Source organism: Filicampus tigris, chromosome 5 (assembly GCF_054856515.1).
Source record: "Filicampus tigris isolate MCC_2025a chromosome 5, RoL_Ftig_1.0, whole genome shotgun sequence".
NCBI lineage: Eukaryota > Metazoa > Chordata > Actinopteri > Syngnathiformes > Syngnathidae > Filicampus > Filicampus tigris.
Window position 1 is genome coordinate 15414530 of NC_141221.1, and position 21199 is coordinate 15435728.

The window sequence follows — 21199 nt, forward strand, 5'->3', positions numbered from 1 at the left end:
TATATACATATATACATACATATATATATACATATATATACACATATATATACATATATACACATATATATACATATATATATATATACATATATACACACATATATATATACATATATATACATACATATATAAATACATACATATATATATACACACATATACATATATATATATATTTCTGTATCTCAAGGAGAAACTTCGTGAAATGATTTAAATGTTTAATCACATGGCTAAAAATGAATGATAAACGAAGAAAGTGACATCAAATCCAAATTGATACAGTTTAACTTGAGATTGGAACCTTCACCTCATATCTTCAATAAACAGTCTTTGAGCAGACAAGAGTTTTTTCATTTATTTTAATGATAAGAAAATATACTTCTTTTAAGGCACCTAAACACTATGCTTGTTCTTTAAATTGATAAAATAGTACAGTATAAAAGCTTTTAACACACACACTCTTCCTTTCCTCTTGTTGGCCTTGTATTTCTTGCCTCTTGTAAGAATCCAGTACAAATGAGCACATGTAAACTGTAAACATGAAGACATCCACGGTGTCAAAATGAGCAGAGATGGGGCGTCGTCAGGCGCTTCTCAGCAGAATCAGCGGTATCACGAAGGAGGCCGACGTGACGAGGAAACAGATCTGCGCCCCAGCCAGCCAGTAAACTAAAAGATAACAAAAAATTTGGGTTATAAAACACATACATTACACACGTATGTCGGACATCTTGTATTTACCAGAGGATGACAGAACCGGCCCCAGGGCTCTGGCCAGGGCGCCCAGACTGCGTAGGATGCCCATCACTGTGCCTTTCTGACTAGCCGAGCCTGGGGGAAGGATTGAAACCATCGTAAAGGTTTTCCTACCCCCACCACGCCACAAAACAAAACAACTCACCGTGCTCAGAGACAAGCGTAGAGAGGCACGGGACCACGACTGCTGCCGCTATAATGAAGAAAAACAAAATATAAGTTACATTAATCTGTAACGGAAAATCAAAAACCTAAGAGAGAAGTATACCAAACATACACTTTACATGACCATTTTAGTTGTTTTTTCCTGGTTGTTCCTATGTTTTTTCTTGTTTAGTTTTGCTGGATCACATTTGATCACAATATTTCTTGTAGATGTACATCTCTAGTGATCTGCTAAAAATTCCAACATAGGTCATGTGATTTCCTATGAGCAATCCATGTAAAAAAAGTACTCCAAAATAAATGGGAAAAGTACTAAAGCTGGACTATAATTGTGAATTATTCTCACCAAAGGAATAGAGCGCCAAGCCCACGTAAAGCATGGTTACATTCCACGAGAGTCCAATGAGAATAAATGCTGGGATCAGTGCGGCGATGGCCTGAAAAGCAGAAGCACGAGAAAAAAATTGCAAATTCCGTGCTTACAATGGCGTTGAATTGAAATGAATTTGTACCCGAGTCCAAACGTGCCATTGTCTATCCTGACACAGCAGGAAAGTACTAATTACTGTAAATATTTTTATGAAAAACATTTGCTTGCCGTAAATATCAATCCATTCATTGAAAAACGGTAAATAAGGTGGTAACTGAGCATACAATATTCATTGCGCTGCATTCGTAACAGCCAAATGAATTAATGTAGGGGCAGTCGTAAACAAAGGACACCCCTGTGTCAGAATAAAATATATATATGGAAAAAAATTTCAAGGCGCCCTGACTAAAGCTCCTTCTACCATGCGGACAGCTTTGACGTGGTGCCCAGGTTTGATTCTGCGTGCATATCCGCCCTGGATGGACGCCATGGCGATGCCGATGAAGAAGAACATCTTTCCTTGTTGCATGCTGTTGAAGTATAAAACAAGTCAACTGTAAAAAAAAAAAAAAAAGAAGGAAAAAAAAAAACGGTGTATTTCTTGCACAAGAGGTTGCGCAACGGTGTGCACACCTCGTGAAGTGGAAGCGTTGGTGCGTGAGGAAACTCAGCGTGAACTCCAGGCCGGAGAACAGGAAGAGGTAGCAGAAATAAACTCGACCCAACACTTTCAGCCTCTGCATTCCTGTCGCAATTTATACACAATTTGTTAAACCTTGCGGAATTGAGCTTGATTTGCATACAAGCAATCAAAAAGTCAATTTTCCAAAATTTGTACCCTTTTAATTACCAGCGCATTCATACAAACATCACACCTAAAGTGCTGTTCTTACTTTTTTCTGAAGGTGGATCTTTGGTTCTAGTGACAGCAGAAAAGCTGAACAAGGCCACCGGGCTGAGCAGGTCTCGAAAGTCACCAAACCCAGAATGGGAACCCTGGAATGGAATTGTAACAAAAATCGGATTATAACTTAGAGTTTGCAATATTATACAGTGTTCATTTCGTGACGATTTCGACATATAAATATTTATTTTACAATAACAATGATTTCACTACTGCGTTAGTGACTCCAGCAAGTTCTGACTTGAATAAAAATTTGAGTTACCCTGCCACCGTAGGAAGGGACTCCATTATAAACTGAGGAAACCTGGAGAGATGCTGGTGGTGTTCTACAGGGCTCTGTACTCGATCCACAGATTTTTTTATACACAGTTTACAAAAATGTCACAATTTCTTGTATAAATTCTGGTGGCATCACCAAAACTACACTGTGAACCATGGACCCTCTGTACTATAGGGGGGGAAAGTATTGAGACAGGTTACATTTACACAAATACGAAGTCAAAATTGACGCCATTCCATCATTTACCATTTACACAGATGTTCTCTCTGGCTCCAAATCTGCCGATTTATACGGATCCTTCCATCTTGAAGAGGTTGTGAAAATGGGCTTTTAATTTTTTTAGGAGGAATGTCCGAATACTTTTGTCCATACAGTAAACTACTGTGGTTGAGTGGTTGCGTTTGCTCAACTGACCTTGGCACGTGCCGAAAGCGTTTCGGGCAGCATGAGCCAAATAAAAACGAGGTCTGCGACACTGAAGGCCAAGGCCAGCAACGCCGGCGTCTGGAAGAAGATGTGTCCCGCGGTTTTGGAGGTCACGGCCAAGTACGCCCCCATCAGAGGTCCCAGGGTGAAGCCCACCGAAAAAGCTACGCCAATCATGGCCTAGAAAACACGACACAATGTAGACTTGGAAGAAACTTGACTTGGCATAAATGTACTGTATGGGTGTGTGTGCTTACCATCCCGCGATTCCGAGCTTTGGGGTCGGTCATGTCGGCCACGATGGCGGTGCAGAGGCTGACGTTGCCCTTACACACTCCCGCGATCACTCGGAACAAAAGGAACATGGCAAAGCTACGGGACAGGGCCCACACCACATAGCCAGACATGATCCCCACCTGCACACACATGCACAATCCAGCCATTCATGACCAACTTTGTTTGGTTGAAGAGCTACACGTTTTTTTCACTTGCGATAAATGAATAAAAGTTTCTCAGTCTCATAAATGGCAATCATCTAATAGATAAAAATAAATGCCTCACCTCAATTACTGTTGTATCTTGTTTGATAAAAGGTAAGTCATTTTTATGCAAATCAACAAAATAACCATAAAACGACTTCCATTAATTGATGCCCCATTAAGTGATGCGGTGCCTAAATTAATTGTGAACAAATAAACGCCTCACCTCAATTAATGTTGTGTCTTGTTTGTTAAAAGGTAAGCAATTTTTGTGTGGGAAACAAAAAAATAACAGCACTAATTTGTACCAAATGACTTCATGCCTAAAATAATTGTACAATTGAACAAATAAACACATCACCCCAGAATAATGTTGTGTTTTGTTTGTTAAAATTTAAGCAATTTTCTGCAAAACAACGAAAGGATTTATGTACTTCCAACAAAAGAAATCATGCCTCATGTAATCAGTGACCAATGTCTACTTGAACAAATAAACACCTCACCTCAATTAAGATGATGTCTTGTTTGATACAAAGTATGTGATTTTTGTTCAAAACAACAACAATTTAACAAGAAAAATAAATAACTTACTCCAATAGATGGGCTACGATTAATCACCAGGTTCTTCATCCAATGGAAAAAATAAACACCTCACCCTAATTCAAATTGTGCCTTGTTTGTTAAAATGTAAGCTATCTTTGTGAACAAAAAAAAATTACTTACAATAAATGGGCGTTTGGCAAGGTACAGTGACGACCTTCAAAAAATGAACGCCTCACCTGAATTAATTGTTGTTTTCGTTAAAAATTTAATGTATTTTTTTGCGGAAAATAACAACCCATCTTCCTCTAAATAAGAGTGTATGGTCAACTGGAATCAATAAACAACTGACCTCAATTAACGCTGCAAAGTACGCAAATACTCACTGTAGTAAGGAGGAGTAAAGGTCGCCTGCCGTAACGATCCGACAGAGCTCCGGTGATGGGAGATGACATGAACTGCAGCAGGGAAAAAATAGAGCCGATCAGACCTGAAAAGCACAATGAAAAATTTAGCCAAATATTCAGGGGCTGATCATGTTATTACACTAGTTGGAAAACTTTGATGTCACTGCTCCACTCGGCTCAATTTCAAACTCCTTCAAAGGAATATACTGTACATTGCTTAACACATGGATTAAACCATTGAGACTCAAGAGAAGATCCAGCATCATCAAGTGCTTTAATGCAGACAATTCAATTCAATTAGAGTGAATTCTCAGTGTTGTGATTTTCTGTTTTTTTTCACTTTTTTGTGAAACAGGACTTTTTACAAATTGATGGCTAACTATCATTTCATTGCGATACTTTAATGTTGTTGATTTTTAATTTTGAGATACCTAAAATGGGAAAAATATGTAACCCCCCCAAAAAAGTCCAACAAGGAATGTACTAAAAAAAAAAACATAAATGCATTGTTTTTGTATATTTGTTCAGAACTGTTAAGGGTTTTGACTTTTGCATTTAATTATTTTTGTTTTTGTTGTTTGAACGACTTGTAAGTAAAAAAAATCGAATTTTACAAAATAACTATTTGTTTGAGTCTTGGTAACATTCAACATCACATTTACTACTTACTTAAAAAAGTATATAAGTGAAGAAAAAAATGCACTTCCGGATAATACTGGACAATATGAATTGGATCCCCCTGTCTCATTTTTTAAGTCCACTTAATTAAATAGAGCCAATTTCTAATAGATACTTTTTGATGTTCCTTGAGACATTTTCCAAAACTGTATATTTAGTTGTTCTTGATTTTTGTTGTTGACTTTTAAGTCTAAGATTGTATAAGTTTTCAATATATAGTTTTATCTCTCCCACATACTTTCAACAGTTTACCTCAATGTAGATTTTTTTAAACGCATTTGAACTCAAAATTGTGAGCATGAAAAGTATACAAAATGCAGTATGTGGTGTAGTGTCTATGTACATGCCCTTCATAGGCGGGGCCTGCTGTAGTGGCAGTTCCTATATGAATGTGTTTTACAGTTCAATAAATGGCTGAAAAAAAAAATCTACTGTAGCTTTCCTTTCCCACATGTTAAAGGCCTTACACTAAGTGTATTGTAAAAATCCATAAAACATATCTTTAAAAAAATACATTTATTCATTTGAATACCTCCGAACAGGACGCTGTTGTACTTCTTTTCCATAGGAATCCCGAGCGCCTCTCTGAAGACATCCACGGCGCTCTGCAGTGACTGATAGGCTGCATCCTGTCGCACAAAACATCATGAGGACACACACACACACACGCACACACACACACCCCCACACACACACACACACTCACACACACACACACGTAAAACCAATCTAGTGTAATGCGAGAAAGATTGGGCCACAAAACACTATTCATTTATGAGAAATTAGCGTTGCATTCTTGCTTGTCATGAGTTACAATGACCCCTTGCTATATCACAGTCAGGCGATCATTTTTTATATTTTTTTAACAGTATATGGGAAAGTCCAAATTTAGATTTGCGCACTTTTGGTGTAAAATGATGTTGTACTATGCCTACCGTAAATTGACTTCTGTAAAATCCAATCATAGTCGTTCCAGGGAGTGGCGAATACATGCCTGTGAGTATTGTTATGCGCTCTGTTTGCATGTGCTGCTGCTCCGTGTGTTAAGCTGCAGTTGTTTGAAGGTTTATAAATACTGTGACATCAATGCTAATTTCCCTTCACCTGTCTATGGCTGTTTGTACTATCTGTTAGCATTGACCTAGCACAGTTTCATTATATAATTTGGTTGAACATTTTGGTGGTTAAACATACAATGTTTGATTCTTGTTTGTTTTATGTGTCAATTTTACTGTAAACTTCAACTGGTAGTAAACACAGCCTGAAGCAAGCGCGCTTATCTGGAGAAGTGTGAGAGCAAGAGTCTGCTTTACCTTTCCTCACTGTAGAGGAAGAAAGAATGTCCCACTCACCCCGGTGTGTGCGTAGTGGTCCAGGATGGAAGGCAGCAGAGGTAGGATGAGAGTGAAACCGAGCAGGTCCAGCAGCAAGAGGACGAAGACCACGCAGATCAGCCTTGACGAGGACGGGGCCGCATCCTTGGATGCTTTGCTCGCATGTGACATTCTTCTGGCTGACTTAAAAAAATGTCTGGAGGACAAATTAGAAAAATTGCCATGAAAAATTACAAATAAATTAAAATGTATGGTTGTACATGAGATTAATATAGCTAATGGCAGATCTTTGGGATTTCTTTTCAATTCACAGATTTAATTAGGATTTTAAAACAATTGAAAGTGAACAAATATGGTGATAATTTGACTTGTAAACAAATAGGTTTTAAAGAGTGCAATTACAGTACTACAGTACAAACTGTAGTACCAGTGTGTTGGGTGTGTGCCTTTAGGGGGCGTGGTCTAGTGAGAACCGTCAGGTCTGTATGTGAGTTGTAGCCTACAGCAGCTCCTTGCAAGAGTTATTCTCATTTTGGACTTTTATATATGACTGTTTGTCCTGTTCAATAAACAGCTGAAGAAGTTCATCAATAATATGCATAAAAACTTCACAGATGCACCTCATCAATATGATGAATGTTCAATTATATATATAAAAAAAATCTAAACCATGTTTCGCAAAGCTCAAGAACAAAATGTGAGCACGTTTTAGATGGCAGATTAGTTTAGGTTTAAATTGTGCGTTTACAAAATGGACGACGTGTTGTAAACTGTCACACTCGGAGATAGCCAGGTGTCATTCTTATTAGAAAAAAATATATTTTTCTGAATTTACCTCCATTATTCAGATATTATTACGACAAAAATGTTTTTGATGTGCAAGAACAACTTGAAATATCGAGAAATATCAGAAGTGGCGAAGCATCCAATTGATTTTTTTTTTTTTTTTGGCTTAACAAACATCCATTTGATAAGAAACTGATTTCAGGTGTTAGTCTGTACCAGGAAACAAAATCAGTAAAAGCTCATAAAACGTTCAAGTGGGTGAATGAATTGAGACGAATAATATTTAAAATATTATTTTCAATATATTCATTATTTTTAACTTACACCGAATGGTACCCACTTAAAAGTTCCATGGACCCCTTCCTACTGCGCCTGACCGATGTCATTCAGCATCTCCCCGGCTTGCATATAGCACACGGACAAGAACTGTTAACTAGGGTCTCGAATACTTACACTAGTGGCGTAAAATGACTCTTTAACGCGTCCGTGAACCAACCCGAACGGAACTATTCACTAGTCCACCTCTGATCCGTCCATAATTATGAAGAAAGTCCGCACCAGGAAGCGGTGTCAGTTTACATTAGGACGACACCACAAGTGTGTCGTCAGAGTGCACATTCGAAATGCGGCGTTCACGAAAAATGGAAATTTCAATCCATACAACAACTCCCCTATTATTTACACAAGCACGCGAACGAAAACGCGGATTTTCGAATAAGTAATGAATAAGAGTGTACCCTCAAAAACCGAAGTTCACGAAACCTGGACTTTACTGTACATTTGTTTAAATTGTCTTTAGAAACGCGCGGAGGACTAGAAACGTAACATTCCCACAACCTCGGATTTTTCATCAACCAGAGTAACCTTAGTTGCGTACTATGTTAAAAAATTCTTACTGTTGATGTCAGTATTTTATAAGTTGTATATTATGTATTATCTTCTGCAATGTAAACTAGTTTTATATCCCGTGTGTTTTAAATGAACGAACGACACTTTGGTCAGTATTGTTGTTGTTTACAAATGTGCAAATGATGAATAAGGAATGGATCGAAATGCGCCGTTCAGGAAAATGCGAATGTACCAATTTTCACGTTATAACTCAGTATGTACCCTAAAGCTCTGTAAACCGTCAAAATGTGGCGTTAAGTAAAATCAGAAAACGTGTATTTCCCATCATCTGTTATTATCCAAACACTTAGAGCGCACATTTGGAATGTGTCGTTCACAAAACCGGATTTGCCAGCTTCTACCAAATAAACTCAATCGTACATAAAGGCAGTTTCCCATCTGCTGCATTCATCTTGTAAGAACACATGGATAGATAAGATGGATCATAGCCTACAGTTATTAAATCATAACCATTAACATAATCAAAGAGGAGGAACACGTAATGATCATATCGTACAAGACAATCAAAAAGTACAAAACATTTACATTTATTCAATGACCGAATATATAAAACAGTTCAAATAAAACTAACTAAATGGCATAAAAGAAAAATAACGTGTTCGTGATATGAGACACAAGGAAGGCACAATGTCCTGCAGCACTTGAATGCAATATGACATTTGGGGGGGGTTGTAGGCTGTTGTTTTGGTCCATAAAAACAAACAAAAAACAAATATTAAATAAAATATAAAGCGTTTTTTTTGTATTTTTATACAGTAGTAAGACAATTTTCACATGAAGAAAAAACAAACAAAGTGTCAGACATTTAACGGTTGTTTTCCAAAGCTTTATTTAAACTACCAAACAAACTTGTGTAACAAAAAAAAAAATCACATTCCTTTAGAAAATGTTTAAAATGTAGAAAATCTCTTTGTTTCCACAGAAGGGAGTCTGCAATGTAAATTATGTTGGTAGTGTTATGTCGTTGAAATGTTCGTGGCCTACATTCCGTGGCGAGAGGCGTGGCGCTGCAGTTCTTCTTTGCTTTGGAGGTTTCGTCCGCAAAAGTTGCAAGAGAACGTCATGTCGACACCTGCAACAACACCCCCAAAAAAAGATATCACAGATATTGTACACATCGTAGACTTAGTAAAAACACACCTTTTTAAAATCATAAAACCTATTTGAGCACAAAAAACACAGTCTGTTGATTAATCGGTTATCAGAACTTTATCCTGCCAAATATCAAAATAGGCATCGGCCTAACATTTTTTTTTTATATCGGTCAGGCCCTGAAAATCCCCAACAAATTATTTTTTTGTCCTTTTAATAAGAAAAAAATGCATTCTATAGTGTTGTACTTTATAAAAACATTCAGAAAAAAATATGATTGAATCAAATGTAAGAAATGTAACAGTTTGTGAATCATGATTTCATTCATTGGATTGTGCGGCCCCTTCTGGTGTGCACATTTAAACCACCAGGCGACAGTGTAATACAGACATAAATACACAAAGAAAAGTGATTCGGTAAGCTGCATTAATATTAGCCGTTTTTCGCAGAGGATAACGAATACATGCCTGTGTTTATTGTCAGCAATATTTGTGTTCAACTTCACATATGTTGCTTAAACGTTTAAAACTACAACAACATCGTTGCTAGTTTCATTCATCCCGTTTACAGTAATTCTCTGTTTTATTTTTAGTTTTAAGGTAAACTTGAACTGGGAATGGCTTGAGGCCTTTTTTATTGGCTTTTACCTTTGAGTTCAGACAAGTCGCCATCTTGCCGAGTGCACGTATCCTCCATCTTGAGCCGCTTGTGCCCTTCACAGTCTTGTCCTTCCTCCTCCTTCATGCCTTCCTTTTTAAGTCCTTCACTGATCTTCCTTTTGTGGGCTTTGTCATCTTGGTGCGGCTCCAAGGCGTGTTTCAGAAGCGGGGCAGAGATCTCCCTCTTGAGCGTTTTCTTGGCCACTTTTCCGGAGCTTTCCGAGAAGTTGGCGTGGAGTTTCTCGAACGGGGAGGAACTCCGCGTCGCGCTCTCCTCGTCCAGGTCCGGGATGTGTTGCAGGATGTCGTTCTCCACACCCGCCTCGATGTTCGCTGTGTGCAGTTTCGAGAGGTGCGCTTTATCGTCGGGATTCTTGGCGCTCCCCTCCTCCTCCCCCAACTCCTTTGCCACCTCCTCCGCTACCTCCTCCGCCACCTCCTCCTGGTCTGCCCCCGCCTCCTCTTTTTCTTCCGGGTTCTCCGGAGGAAGCTGAGAAGTCTCGTCCTTCGCCTCAGGTGGGGCGCCATCATTTTGATGCTCCTGTTTAACAACGCCTGTCTCAGGGAGGTGGTTCGCACAGTCGCCGCTTACATGCTCCGGGGGCTTTCCACAGTCCGTCTCTTTCACGTGGCTGAAAAAGTCTTTGCTGTTCTCAGGGTTGGACCTCTGTTCCTCCTCCTCCTCCTCCTCCTCCTCCTTGTCCTCCTCGTCTTCTTCAGGTCTCTCGTTGAGCTTCACCTGCTCCAGTTGCTCCAGGCTGACCTGCCCCACAAGCTCATGGTTCCTCATCACCTGCACGCAAGAAAACAAGTCGGAATAATGTGAAAGAATGCCAACATAAATAGAGAACGTGAACACAAGCATGCCGGTAATTCGAATATCATTATTATACATTATGTATCTCCATAGAATTACTTTGGTGCATTATTGAAATGAAGGATGGAAAATTAGATCGTGTGAAATAGATTTCCCTATATTTTTTATGTAAAATCTTCTGCTTTAATATTTTCAATTTGTTTTATTAATATTCAATAAAAAGTTTACAATTTATACCAATATGTGGTTCAAATCAAAATCGTTACTATTTTATTATTCAATTAAAAACATAGATGACTTATTTCTACAACTGTATAATCCAATAACATTTTATATACTTTTTACAAAATATGTTATATCTGTATAGTTTATTGCAGTTTTATTATTACAGTTGACCCCGGCATAATGGCAGTTCAGCAACTGCAGATTTGCATATTCGCATATTTTTGAAAATATGAAAAAAAAAAAAATTGGGGGGTTTATTTTCCATGATTATATTGATATGTATTATAAACTTATTCTTTTCTATTTTAAAACTACCATATTTTCCGGACTATAAGCCACTACTTTTTTCCCTAGGTTTTGAACCATGCGGCTTAGATAAAGGTGCGGCTATTCTGCGGATTTTTCTTCCACCGCTAGGGGCGCTCTAATCGGAATTCAAATGAAAAGTAAGAAAAAAAAATCAATGCCAAGAAGAATACGCTACTTTTTCTTTAGCAGATAGAACACGGATGACAAATTAAAAAACAGTTAATTATTTTCAAATCCTCGCCCCTTCATCATGGAACCCACACGAGGAGGTTCCTCTGATGCAAGTTTTAAGTTGAAGGCCCCCGATCTTGCTATCCAGGAAGGAAACCGCGCTTTTACATGCAGGCTTAGCATCAAATAATCTATGGTGAGACGTTGGAGGCGGCAGCGGGAAGTGAAATGAAGAAAAGTACTGGTTATTTTCTCTTGGTTCTATTACGTTTTAATCAGCAAAGTTGCTCCGGTGTTAAAAGGCACTGTTGGGAAAGAATCTATTCAGGTACATACATGTACCTTTACAGTTCAAAATCGTTCTGTAAATGCAGTAAATATCTAATTTTTCAACACAGATAGGCGCGGCTTATAACCCGGTGCGTCTTATATATGGTTTCCCCATTGTTGTTGTTGTTGTGTGTTTTTTTTTTTTTGTATAATAGAGAAGAGGGGGGGGGGGGGGAAATCAAACAACAAATTTTCCCTCAGGCAGAAAATGTATATTTTGCATGACATAAATGTTTAATACATTTACAAAAACCTAAAGAAAAAAATAGATTTTCACCTTACTATTATGTGGTATTGTGTGTGGAAATTGAAGAAGAAAAAAAAGAATGTAACCCATTTGTCCAATGAAGCTGTAATAAGGAAACTGTGGAAAAAGTAAAGCACCCGATTGCTAGAGCGTACTCACCTGATGTTTTGCGCACAGGTGGGCCTCCAACTCGTCCAGCCTGGCGCAGTCAAAGTAGCACAGGCGACATCGGTAGGGCTTGACACACTCGTGCTTGGCAGTGTGCGAGCGCAGGTTGTCGGCGCTGGCGCTCGTGTATGTGCAGACGTGGCAGCGGAACACCAGGCCTCGCAGGTAACGCGACAGCTTGGGTCGCCGCACCTCCATGGGAACCACACGCTCCTCTGCGGACCAACGCAATTTTACAAAAATAATACAGTACAAGTTAACACTGAAATGCAATAATGGAAGTAAAAAAAATTTTTTTTTAAAGTGACGGTGAAGTACCGCGATGCAGCAGGACGTGGTCGATCATGTGGTTCTTGTTGTTGGTCTGGTAGAGGCAAAAGGGGCAGCGCAGGCCGTCTGGCGGAGGAGCTTCTTTCTGCAAAGTGGAATGATCCGTGTCCATGTGTACCCTCATGGCTCTCCTAAGGCACACACAAGTGGTCGTCAGTGTAAAATCTCTATTCCATATTCCTTAGATCCTACTTGGTTGATGTTAATCATAAGGAAAAATCCATTTTGAAATTTGGTGGCTATTCTCATGTGTAAAAGCGACTCATGCTTTTGCTAAATGGAAACACAAAATAAAACAACTTTTTCTTGTTGTATTTGTCAATTATAGTCACTTTTTGAATGTACTTTATTACCATTTAAATATTTTATTATACAATTAACATTTGTGTTTGAAAAATATGATCAGTTTAAAAATGTTTTTCATTAAGTCTTTTTTATTTTTATAATATATATGTAATATATATGCATCATTAAACAACAGTGTTACATTTATTTCATAAACATTGTTTGTTAAAAATGATTATTATTCAAATAAATGTTAAGCAATATATTACATTGATATGGAAGATTCTCTGTCACACTTGTTTCAGTATATGAACCATTTTTATGATTATTAAAAATGTTTCCAAATATTTTTCAAATACATTATCATATGTACATATACATTACTGACTAGTATTACAATTCCTTAATTTTACTACTGTAAACCTTTCATTTCATTATTCAATATTTATTAATAAAGGGAGATGAGTGTAACCCCTGGATTGTTTTTTTCATTTATTTAAAAATGATTACTTTTTATTTAGAATATTTTTATAGATGATTTCATTTTTGGGTTATTTGTTAGTTTTCCATTTAGTTGAACAGTTTTCTATACCCTCCACTGGACGCAGGGCACATACAGACAAATATTCTAATAATACTCTATTTTATAGAATCATTATTAAGTGTTGCTTTTGCTGATTAAATTCATATTTTTTTCTCCAAATAAGCTGAAGCACATTTTTCAACTGATTACTACAGGTATTTTTATTTTTTTTACGGTGTTGTAGTTTGATGCATAAGTAAGTAGATAGGTAGATGAGTAAGAATTATTAAGTCTTATTTCATACTTGAGTCGTGTATTTTTCCACTAAAAATGCATTTTTTAACTGATCATCACCACTATTTTGTATGCATTTGTTTGGAAAAGTATTTGTTTTTTCTTATCTCGGGTTGTAGAATCGACTTTGTATCCAGTGTCTATTGAGAACAATAGTACAACGTTAAGTCACAGTAAATGCAACAAACACCACATGCTGACTGACTTTAAGCCGGTGAAGAAGTCGCAATCCTTGCACGTGAACATCTTTCTGCCGTGTCTACTGAGGTAGTGTCTCCGCATGCTGGGCAGATCCTCGCAAAAGAAGGAGCAGTTCTCGCAGCGGAACAGGCCGCCGCTGTCCATCCGCCGGGTGGCCGGCATGGTAGCAGCTCCGTTCTGAGCCATCAGGTTGAAGTGGCTCAGCTGACGCCGCACCTCCGGCGGCTCCTGGTACCAGTCTGTGCAAGGAATAATGGAGCAAGCGTATGAGTAGGACGGGTAGATGCATGGGTGGGTAGGTAGGTAGGTAGATAGGTAGGGTAAGTGTTTGCGGTTACATTACTTGCCTCTGGTACATCCTTCATTCGATTTGGCCATACGAATGACTCCGGAGCCGAAATGTGGACTATCCCTGTCCGCACTGTCAGTCATGCTATCATCCTGTTTGTCGTCACAGGTTTCAATAACAATATCTGGAGAAACAAATACACGCGCACTTCAATACAGAGGCAAGAAAATTGCTTGCCTTTGTCATTTGCCACTCGATAGTTGGGAAGGCACTCCAGAGACCAACTATTTGGATACCCGCTATTAGAAATCTCATTTTTACATATGTGTCGTGAGAGAAGATCAGAATTCAATGAAATAACTTACCAAGGTGTTTTTTCAACAAATGGTTGTTCCACAGACCCATCAGGTTGGTGCGATAGAAGCAGATGGAGCACTGGAAAGGACGGATGGTTCCGGGCTTGTGGAGAAGATACTTGTTCAGGCTGTTGGAGTCGGACAAAAAAAAGGAAATACAATTGTCTAGATTCGTAGTGAGGTACTGTAGCCGGGTAAGTGGGTAGTAAGGAAGGCGGGATAGTGAGTAGGTAGGAAAGTAGTTAGCTAGTTGGTTGGTTACGTAGTATGTACGTATGTAGGAGGACAGGTAAATTGGTAGCTAGCTAAGTGGCAAGCTAGGTAAATAATTATATATGTCGGACTGCCTGTCGATGAAATCGTGAAACGTGTAGACGCAGTGGTCAAAATGCACGAGAGTACGTAACACACAATGCATCAGTAAACGGGAGAGCTCTAATATGAGTTAAAGAGAGCACAGATGATAGATTTATTTAAGTGGTTAAAACTCAAAATATTGAATATGAGATGAATGTGTTGATTTCATCTATTTTTTTTTTATGAATGAAATATTTGTACTGGTGGCCCAGTCAGGCCAGCATCAGTAAAGCTGGATGGCCTGACCGCTGGGCCAGTGTCAATGTCAGACCCTGCTGAGTTGAGTGCACATTAAAAGGAGCACCTCGTCAAATGACGGTCTTTCTTACTTGAGCTGTGAAAGTGATGCGGGCAGCTTCTTGATGGCCGCAAGCGCCTGGTGGCTGCGCTCGTGCGTTCGCAGACCGTTGCGCGACTTGAACGTGCGCTGGCACTGGCTGCACGCGTGACTCTCGCTTAGCGACTCTGCGTCTATTTGCTCATGTTCGGCGGATTTCGCAGGCGATGCCACAATGCTGCTGCCCTTCAAGGGGGCGCCTTCTTCCTGTGGCGCATTACCGCCCGAAAGCCCCTCCGCTGTCGTGTCCGCAGTGTTCTGTTTTCAGTGTGGAAAAAAAAAAAAACAAGACGAAGAATAAACAAGTAAAGGTTAGGACAAGGGCAATATGGCCCTAAACTAAAATCTAAGATCATTTTGGGAAAGAAAGTGACGACTTACCGATGTGACCTTCTTCTCCCCAAGTGTCATCGCTTTTCTCTTTTTGCCGTTGACCTTATGGAAACATTTCTCCCGGTGCCGATCCAGGTGGCGGCACAGCTTGCTGGTTCCGTTCAGCGTCTTGTGGCAGCGATTGCACCGATACACGCCCGTGTTGCGGCCCGCCGGGTAGATCACGGTAAAGTCCATTCGGCGGCCGGCGCCGTGGGCGGCACGGTAGTGGGCGAGCAGGAGCTGCGGGGAGTCGAAGGACAAGTCGGGGCACTTTTTGCATTGAGCGGAGGCGGGCTGCTCGGCACCGAGCGGGCTTTGCTCCAAGTCCGGAAGAGGATCGTGAGAGAGAGGTCTTTTACGTTTATTGTACGCCATCAGCAGCCTGTCTCTCGTCCTCACGTCCAATTGGTGGGTCTTGTTGTAGTGATATGTCAGGTAGCGGCGCGCCCAGGTTCTGTACTCGCACAACTGGCATTTGTAGAGCATTTCCTCTCCTTCTGGGGGGTCCTCCGGGGGTTCCGAGACGACTCCTTCTGGAGAAGGCGGCGCCTTTTTGGCCTTGTGAAGGTACAGCGCGGCAAAGTGTTTGCGGAAGGCTTTCTTTCCATGCCGTTTCGTGTAATGCACTGCCAGGCGTTTGCGGATCACCGAGGAATAAGAACACAGCAAGCAGCGGTACAAATCGTAGTCAGCGCTCCCTACCTTTTTCGGTGGTTTTTCATCGGGATTCGCATCGACCAAAGAGGCGGCCACTGACACCGTATCCCGAGAATTCTCATCTTCAGAGGCGGGTTTTTCCGGTTCCTCTTTGGAACCTTCGGTGTGTCTCTTGGAGCAGTGGATGGCAAGTTTCTTGAGCGACATGCAAATTCCCTGACACAAGTTGCACAGGTAGCCTCGCTTGTTGTTGGTGCCCGCTTGGTAGTTGCTACTGATGGCGATCTCGCCCCGTTCGAATTCGTACAACCGGACGGTAAGGTCGGGGTGCATCATCTGGCAGTGCGTGGCCATGCCGTGCTGGCGCGAGTTGACGTAAGGGCACCGCGGACACTTGTAGACAAGTTTTTTGCTCCTGTTTACAATCCTGGACTTGGCTTTGGGAGGGGGATCGGGGGTCTGCTCGCAGAGTGGCAAAAAGTGTATCAGGTAGGCCTCCTGGCCGTGCTTACTCTTATAATGGCTGCCGAGGCGCTTCTTCTTGAAGTAGGAATTGGAGCACAGGACGCAATTGTACCGAGAAACCTGAGCAGTGGCGCCCTTGTGCTTTAAGCGCATGTGTCGACCGAACGCCATCTTGTTGCTGCAGCTGTACGAGCACTGCTGACACCGGAACAATGTCATTTTGATTTTGTACGTGGTGCTTTTGGCCGTCTTGACGTGCACTCTGCTCGCATCCGAGGCGGCGGCGGCGGCAACCGGCGGGGCGTCGCCATGGTCGCGCTCGCGGTGTCTCTTTAGCTTCTTTTCCGTCTCGTGGGTCTGCGGGCAAAGTTCACACATGTAGCCTCGGAAGTGCGACGCGTCACCTTCCTGGCCCTTGTGCTTCTTGTTCCAGTCGCGAAAGTGCACCTCATCCACGTAGAGGCTGTCGGCTCGTGACTGAAGGTGCGCGTGCCTCATTTGGCAGTGGGTGAGGACCCCCTGATGCTTGGTGTTAACGTAGGTGCAGTACGGACACTTGAAGACGTGCACGTGGGTTTCTTCTTCCATGTCAACACTATGTTCGGATTCTTTGGAAGTGCTGTTTCTGTCGTCCTGGATCGGAGACGGGGCTGATTTGCTGCGCTCCGGCGACAAACTCGGGGACTCCAGAGGGATCTGGTAGTCGTCAAAGCAGCCGAGCGGTTCCTTGCGAACGTTCTTGTTCTTGCCGCTGCCGGCCTTCTTTCGGCTGCCCGCGCCAGGCGCCGAGCCATCTTCCTTCAGGCACCAGGGGTGCACGGCGCGGTAATGGTCCCTAATTGCTATCACCGAGCTCCCTTTGAAGGAACACGCTCGGCACGAATACGTCCTGGCGTCACTCTGCCCGCTGGCGTCGCTTTCATGCCTATCGCCCGGATCTTGTTTTATGGGGATTTTCTTTTTAAAAGGAGAGCTTTTGTGGCCTTCCTTTAAGCGGGTAGTGATAAAATCCAGACTTGACCTGCTCTCGGGATGTTCTTGGCGGTAGTGTTTATACAACATGGTGGATTTCTTGTGAGAGAACGCGCACAAATCGCACTGGTAGCCGGATTGTACATTTCCTTGCTTTAGGTATACTTTTAAAACGCCCGAACTAGAGTGATTTCCTCGCTGGCACTTGCGTACGTGTATCCGGAATAGGTTTGCGTTGTGGGTCTTGTAAACGCAACTCTTGCACTGGAAGCTCTTGAGTTTCTGAGGGGCTGCTTGTTTGCTTGTTGGCTTTTGATGTCCCGTTGCCTCACCGACGTCCGTTTTCTGCAACAGCTCGAGAGTCCGAAACGTGTACGATTGGATCTGTTTGGGCGTGGCCACCAAGCCATTGTGTCTGCGGGCATAGTGCTGGACCACCTTGGAGACGGTACTCCGCCGGTAGTGGCAGAAGTGGCAGAAAAACGTGTGCTCGTCGCCCTTGTTCAAGATGGGAAGAGGCAGCAAAGGAGAAAAGGACTGATTCTCAGCGTGAGCTACGGATTTTTGCAAACTATTGTGAATCTTAGTCGTGTAGTCCACAATGTCTTCGCTCGTGGTCCGGAGTTTATCGTGTGTTCGGAACTGGTGGACCATCACTCCTTTGATGGTGGGATTCCCGTAGTTGCACTTATAGCAGAAAAACAAATTCTCTGCACGCGCGTAAATGTTTGAAGTTGTTGATTTGCGCCTCGGCATCAGTTCTTCACTTTTAGCACCATTAAAATCGGGTACGGTTGTTCCGGACAACCGATTGCGGGCGAGTCCCTCGGGTTTAAGTGATTGTTCGGAGTCGACTTCTTTGTTTCGGTCCTCTGGGGAATCAACTTTCTCTGTTTTAAAAGATTCCGAATTAGCGTTGAAGAACTTAACTTTCTTACTTTTCATTTGATCTTTCGGGCTTTTTCTGACATCCTCAGGTGGATATGATTCCGACTTAATTTCCGGAATCTTAACTTTGTCCTTGGTTTTCGTCTGAGCTTCGGCGCTTCCTCGGACTTTTCCAGGTATAGACATTTCCATCTTGACTTTTGGGATCTTACATTTCTCCTTGGTTGTCGTTTGAGCTTCAGAGCTTTCGCTACGTTCTTTAGATGTCGCACTCCGCGGCTGAGCTTCAAGGATCCTGACTTTCTCCTCGGTTTCGGTTTGCTCTTCAGAGCTTGGACATTCTGGCCTCTTACTTGGCGCGATGCCGGCCTGTCGTTTTATCTTGTCGATGGTAACGGCTTCTTCCGGGTGATTTTTTTGGTAGTGGACTTGCAAGACGATGACGGACTTGTGACGAAATGGGCACCGGTTGCATTGGTACAAGGCTACATTGGGCTCTGGGTTTTCTAAAGCAGGGGGCTTAGCGGGTGACGGGTCTTCTCGGCGTGGCGGCAACACATATTTGAGGAACATCAACCCACTGGGAGCCTTTTCTGGGGGGTGCCTGTCTTTGTAGTGCGCTTTAAGAATATCCAAAGCGTTGGTGGTAAACGTGCAGGTGAAACATTTGAACACCAGGTTGATTTGGTCTAGTCTCAGGGTGAAAATATCTGGGGACCCCACGTGCTCGTCGCCATAGTGCTTCCTGAGGTCATCTTCCTTCGGGAACTCGACGGGACAGACCAGACACCGGAAGGTGGCACTCTGATTGTTGTCGTCCTGGATGTAGTTGGAGTTGTAGCGTATGTATGGGTGGCTTTTGTGGTAATGGACAGACATTTGTTTGAGGCTGCCATCTTTGTGGTCACAGTGTTTACAGGTGTAGGTCGGCGGACTAACCCACTTGTCTTCGTCATCTTCGCTTACTTCGAAGGACAGCTCCTTCTTGTCTGTCGCTTCTGAAGTCGTCGTGTTAGTGTCGTTGGAGTTTGTGTTGCTCTCCAGGGTGGGGGCTTGGATGATGGGGCGCATCAGATCAACATAGAGGTGGTCTTCCTGCAAGTAAGCGTGCTTGTTAGAGATGTCGATGGTGGCAGAGGCAACGTTGTCTGACTTGTCATCTGGTTGGTAGTCTGACTGGTCTTCTGACTCATTGTCTGGTAGGCTATCGGCGACTGTGAAATACTTGCTGATGGTGGAGGTTTGTAGTGGTTTCTGGTATGTCTTCAGATCCCTGGACAAGTTAAGAGTCACTCTTGAGGTAGAAATTAAATGTGTCTCTTCATCATCTTGATCTTCGTCATCGTGATGGGTGACTGACATGGCCATTATTTCAGTCTCTGGCTTTTGAGGTACATCCTCTTTCAAGTTCTTTCCATCTTCGAGATGGTTCAAAACCTCAGCGGGATCGGTTTGAAGACCGCCAAGCGGGCATTCCGGGGTGCTTTTGGGAGAGTCTTTCTTGGCATGGTTATTCAAATCCAGATCAGAGCCATGGACCTGACTGAGGTGTTCCAGCAAGACGACCTCGGAGTTGAACTCGAGCGGACAACGGCTGCACTGAAAGGACTGGCAGGTGTGTTCTTGGGGGACGTCTTGGTTGTGCATGGTGTCGTCGTCAGCGTCTTCTTCCTTTTGCATACCGTTGTACGAGGTCATCGCAGTGACACAACCTAGACAGTCAGTCAAAAACACACAAACAATACAGACATGTCATTTGTTGATTATTTCTTCAGGTCAAGGTGGCAGTTATCATCACAAACTGCCCAGAGGAGTGACAGTGTTAATTACAGGACACGTGCCAGTGAACGACTAGCTTTTGGTTTTACTTTGTGTATTATTGGTAGTCTTTTTCTATATTTCTATTGCGCAAGGTGGTAGTTATCATGAATAACTGGCAAGAGAAGCAATCTTACAATACGTGCACACAGACTTTTTAGCTTTGTGGACTATTGCTGGTGTCGTTTTTTATTTCTGTTGTGCCGTCCTCGCTCTGACCATCGTCCTTTCATTACAAAATCGGACCAAAATCCCGATCCTCGCTTTGGGTAAACTCTGCTGTAAAGGAACAACAATGTGACGTCGAGCTACATGCGCATTATGTCAAAACGCTCTCGCTTTTACAATACTGGCGGAGAAACAGGAGTCCGAAACATTTTTTTTTCTAGTTTGCCTTGTCCTACCATTAATTGACACGTGCAGCAAACCTTATTTTTTCGTGTCATGACTTCATTACAACACGTTAAGCGATGCCACAATAACCACGAATGGAAGCCAAGTGAACGCATCACAACAATGCAAGTGTGAAGCAAAATAATAGGCTTTGATGCATGTTTTGCTTATTGGCTGTTACGATAGGACAAGCATGTAATAGGCGTAATATATTATAGGCGTAATATATTAGAGCCATGGTAATCAAATGCGTTTAATTGTCATTGCAGGACCACAATGCTGACCTACAACAATAGCAAAAGTGACTATAAAGTGGGCAAGTACAACTTCCAACCGAGACGTGCTGTGATTAAATGGAAGACTTTTGCCGTAGAGGGATATAGACGCATCGCAACTCCATTCTCTATGAATAAACGACACATACCCACCTGGAGGTAGTCCAGGTTTCGAGGTTTATATCGCAACACCTCGAATAGAAAACGTTGCTAAAGCAGCACACATTTCCGCCATTTTTCGCGCGAGCGAGAATTGACTATTGCATGTCGCAACTCGGCTTCCGGTCACGGTCGTGGCTCCTTCGCAGTAAAACGTTATACCTGCACGT

General features: G+C 42.0%; 2 protein-coding genes across 5 annotated transcripts; both read right to left on the reverse strand.

Annotated features, from left to right (window-relative positions):
• Positions 1-206: 206 nt before the first annotated feature.
• On the reverse strand, positions 207-7764 carry LOC147147458 (solute carrier family 75 member 1-like). Of its 3 annotated transcripts, none has more exons than XM_086030764.1 (13): positions 7582-7764; positions 6361-6538; positions 5541-5637; positions 4310-4413; positions 3162-3320; positions 2893-3084; positions 2188-2290; positions 1928-2039; positions 1716-1824; positions 1271-1361; positions 905-952; positions 745-834; positions 207-672 (listed from the first exon to the last, which is right to left on the reverse strand). In XM_086030764.1, exons 2-13 carry the CDS (start codon positions 6511-6513, stop codon positions 587-589), a joined length of 1344 nt encoding a protein of 447 aa, XP_085886890.1. In that variant the 5' UTR covers positions 6514-6538; positions 7582-7764; the 3' UTR covers positions 207-586. The 3 variants fall into 3 exon arrangements, with proteins under 3 accessions (XP_085886890.1, XP_085886889.1, XP_085886892.1); XM_086030763.1 differs by having other exon boundaries at positions 7453-7599; XM_086030766.1 differs by having other exon boundaries at positions 7469-7588.
• A 779-nt stretch (positions 7765-8543) lies between these two features.
• LOC147147459 (zinc finger protein 462-like) lies at positions 8544-21171 on the reverse strand. 2 transcript variants are annotated; one of them, XM_086031871.1, is made up of 10 exons: positions 21024-21171; positions 15409-20096; positions 15020-15285; positions 14343-14461; positions 14036-14161; positions 13693-13927; positions 12374-12516; positions 12047-12270; positions 9777-10581; positions 8544-9109 (listed from the first exon to the last, which is right to left on the reverse strand). In XM_086031871.1, exons 2-10 carry the CDS (start codon positions 20080-20082, stop codon positions 9018-9020), a joined length of 6684 nt encoding a protein of 2227 aa, XP_085887997.1. In that variant the 5' UTR covers positions 20083-20096; positions 21024-21171; the 3' UTR covers positions 8544-9017. The 2 variants fall into 2 exon arrangements, with proteins under 2 accessions (XP_085887997.1, XP_085887998.1); XM_086031872.1 differs by having other exon boundaries at positions 21020-21120.
• Positions 21172-21199: the final 28 nt, after the last annotated feature.

What these genes read in the sequence shown, in the direction of transcription:
- LOC147147459 (XM_086031871.1), bottom strand. Translation starts at nt 20,082, where the DNA reads ATGACCTCGTACAACGGTATGCAAAAGGAAGAAGACGCTGACGACGAC. An exon ending in GACTTCTTCACCGGCTTAAA is followed by an intron (nt 12,517 to 13,692) that starts GTCAGTCAGCAT and finishes TGTGTGCCTTAG; the next exon opens with GAGAGCCATGAGGGTACACA. An exon ending in CCACGTCCTGCTGCATCGCG is followed by an intron (nt 12,271 to 12,373) that starts GTACTTCACCGT and finishes GTTGGTCCGCAG; the next exon opens with AGGAGCGTGTGGTTCCCATG.
- LOC147147458 (XM_086030763.1), bottom strand. Translation starts at nt 7,514, where the DNA reads ATGACATCGGTCAGGCGCAGTAGGAAGGGGTCCATGGAACTTTTAAGT. An exon ending in CAACAGCGTCCTGTTCGGAG is followed by an intron (nt 4,414 to 5,540) that starts GTATTCAAATGA and finishes TGTGCTTTTCAG; the next exon opens with GTCTGATCGGCTCTATTTTT. An exon ending in CTTGGCGCTCTATTCCTTTG is followed by an intron (nt 953 to 1,270) that starts GTGAGAATAATT and finishes TCTTCATTATAG; the next exon opens with CGGCAGCAGTCGTGGTCCCG.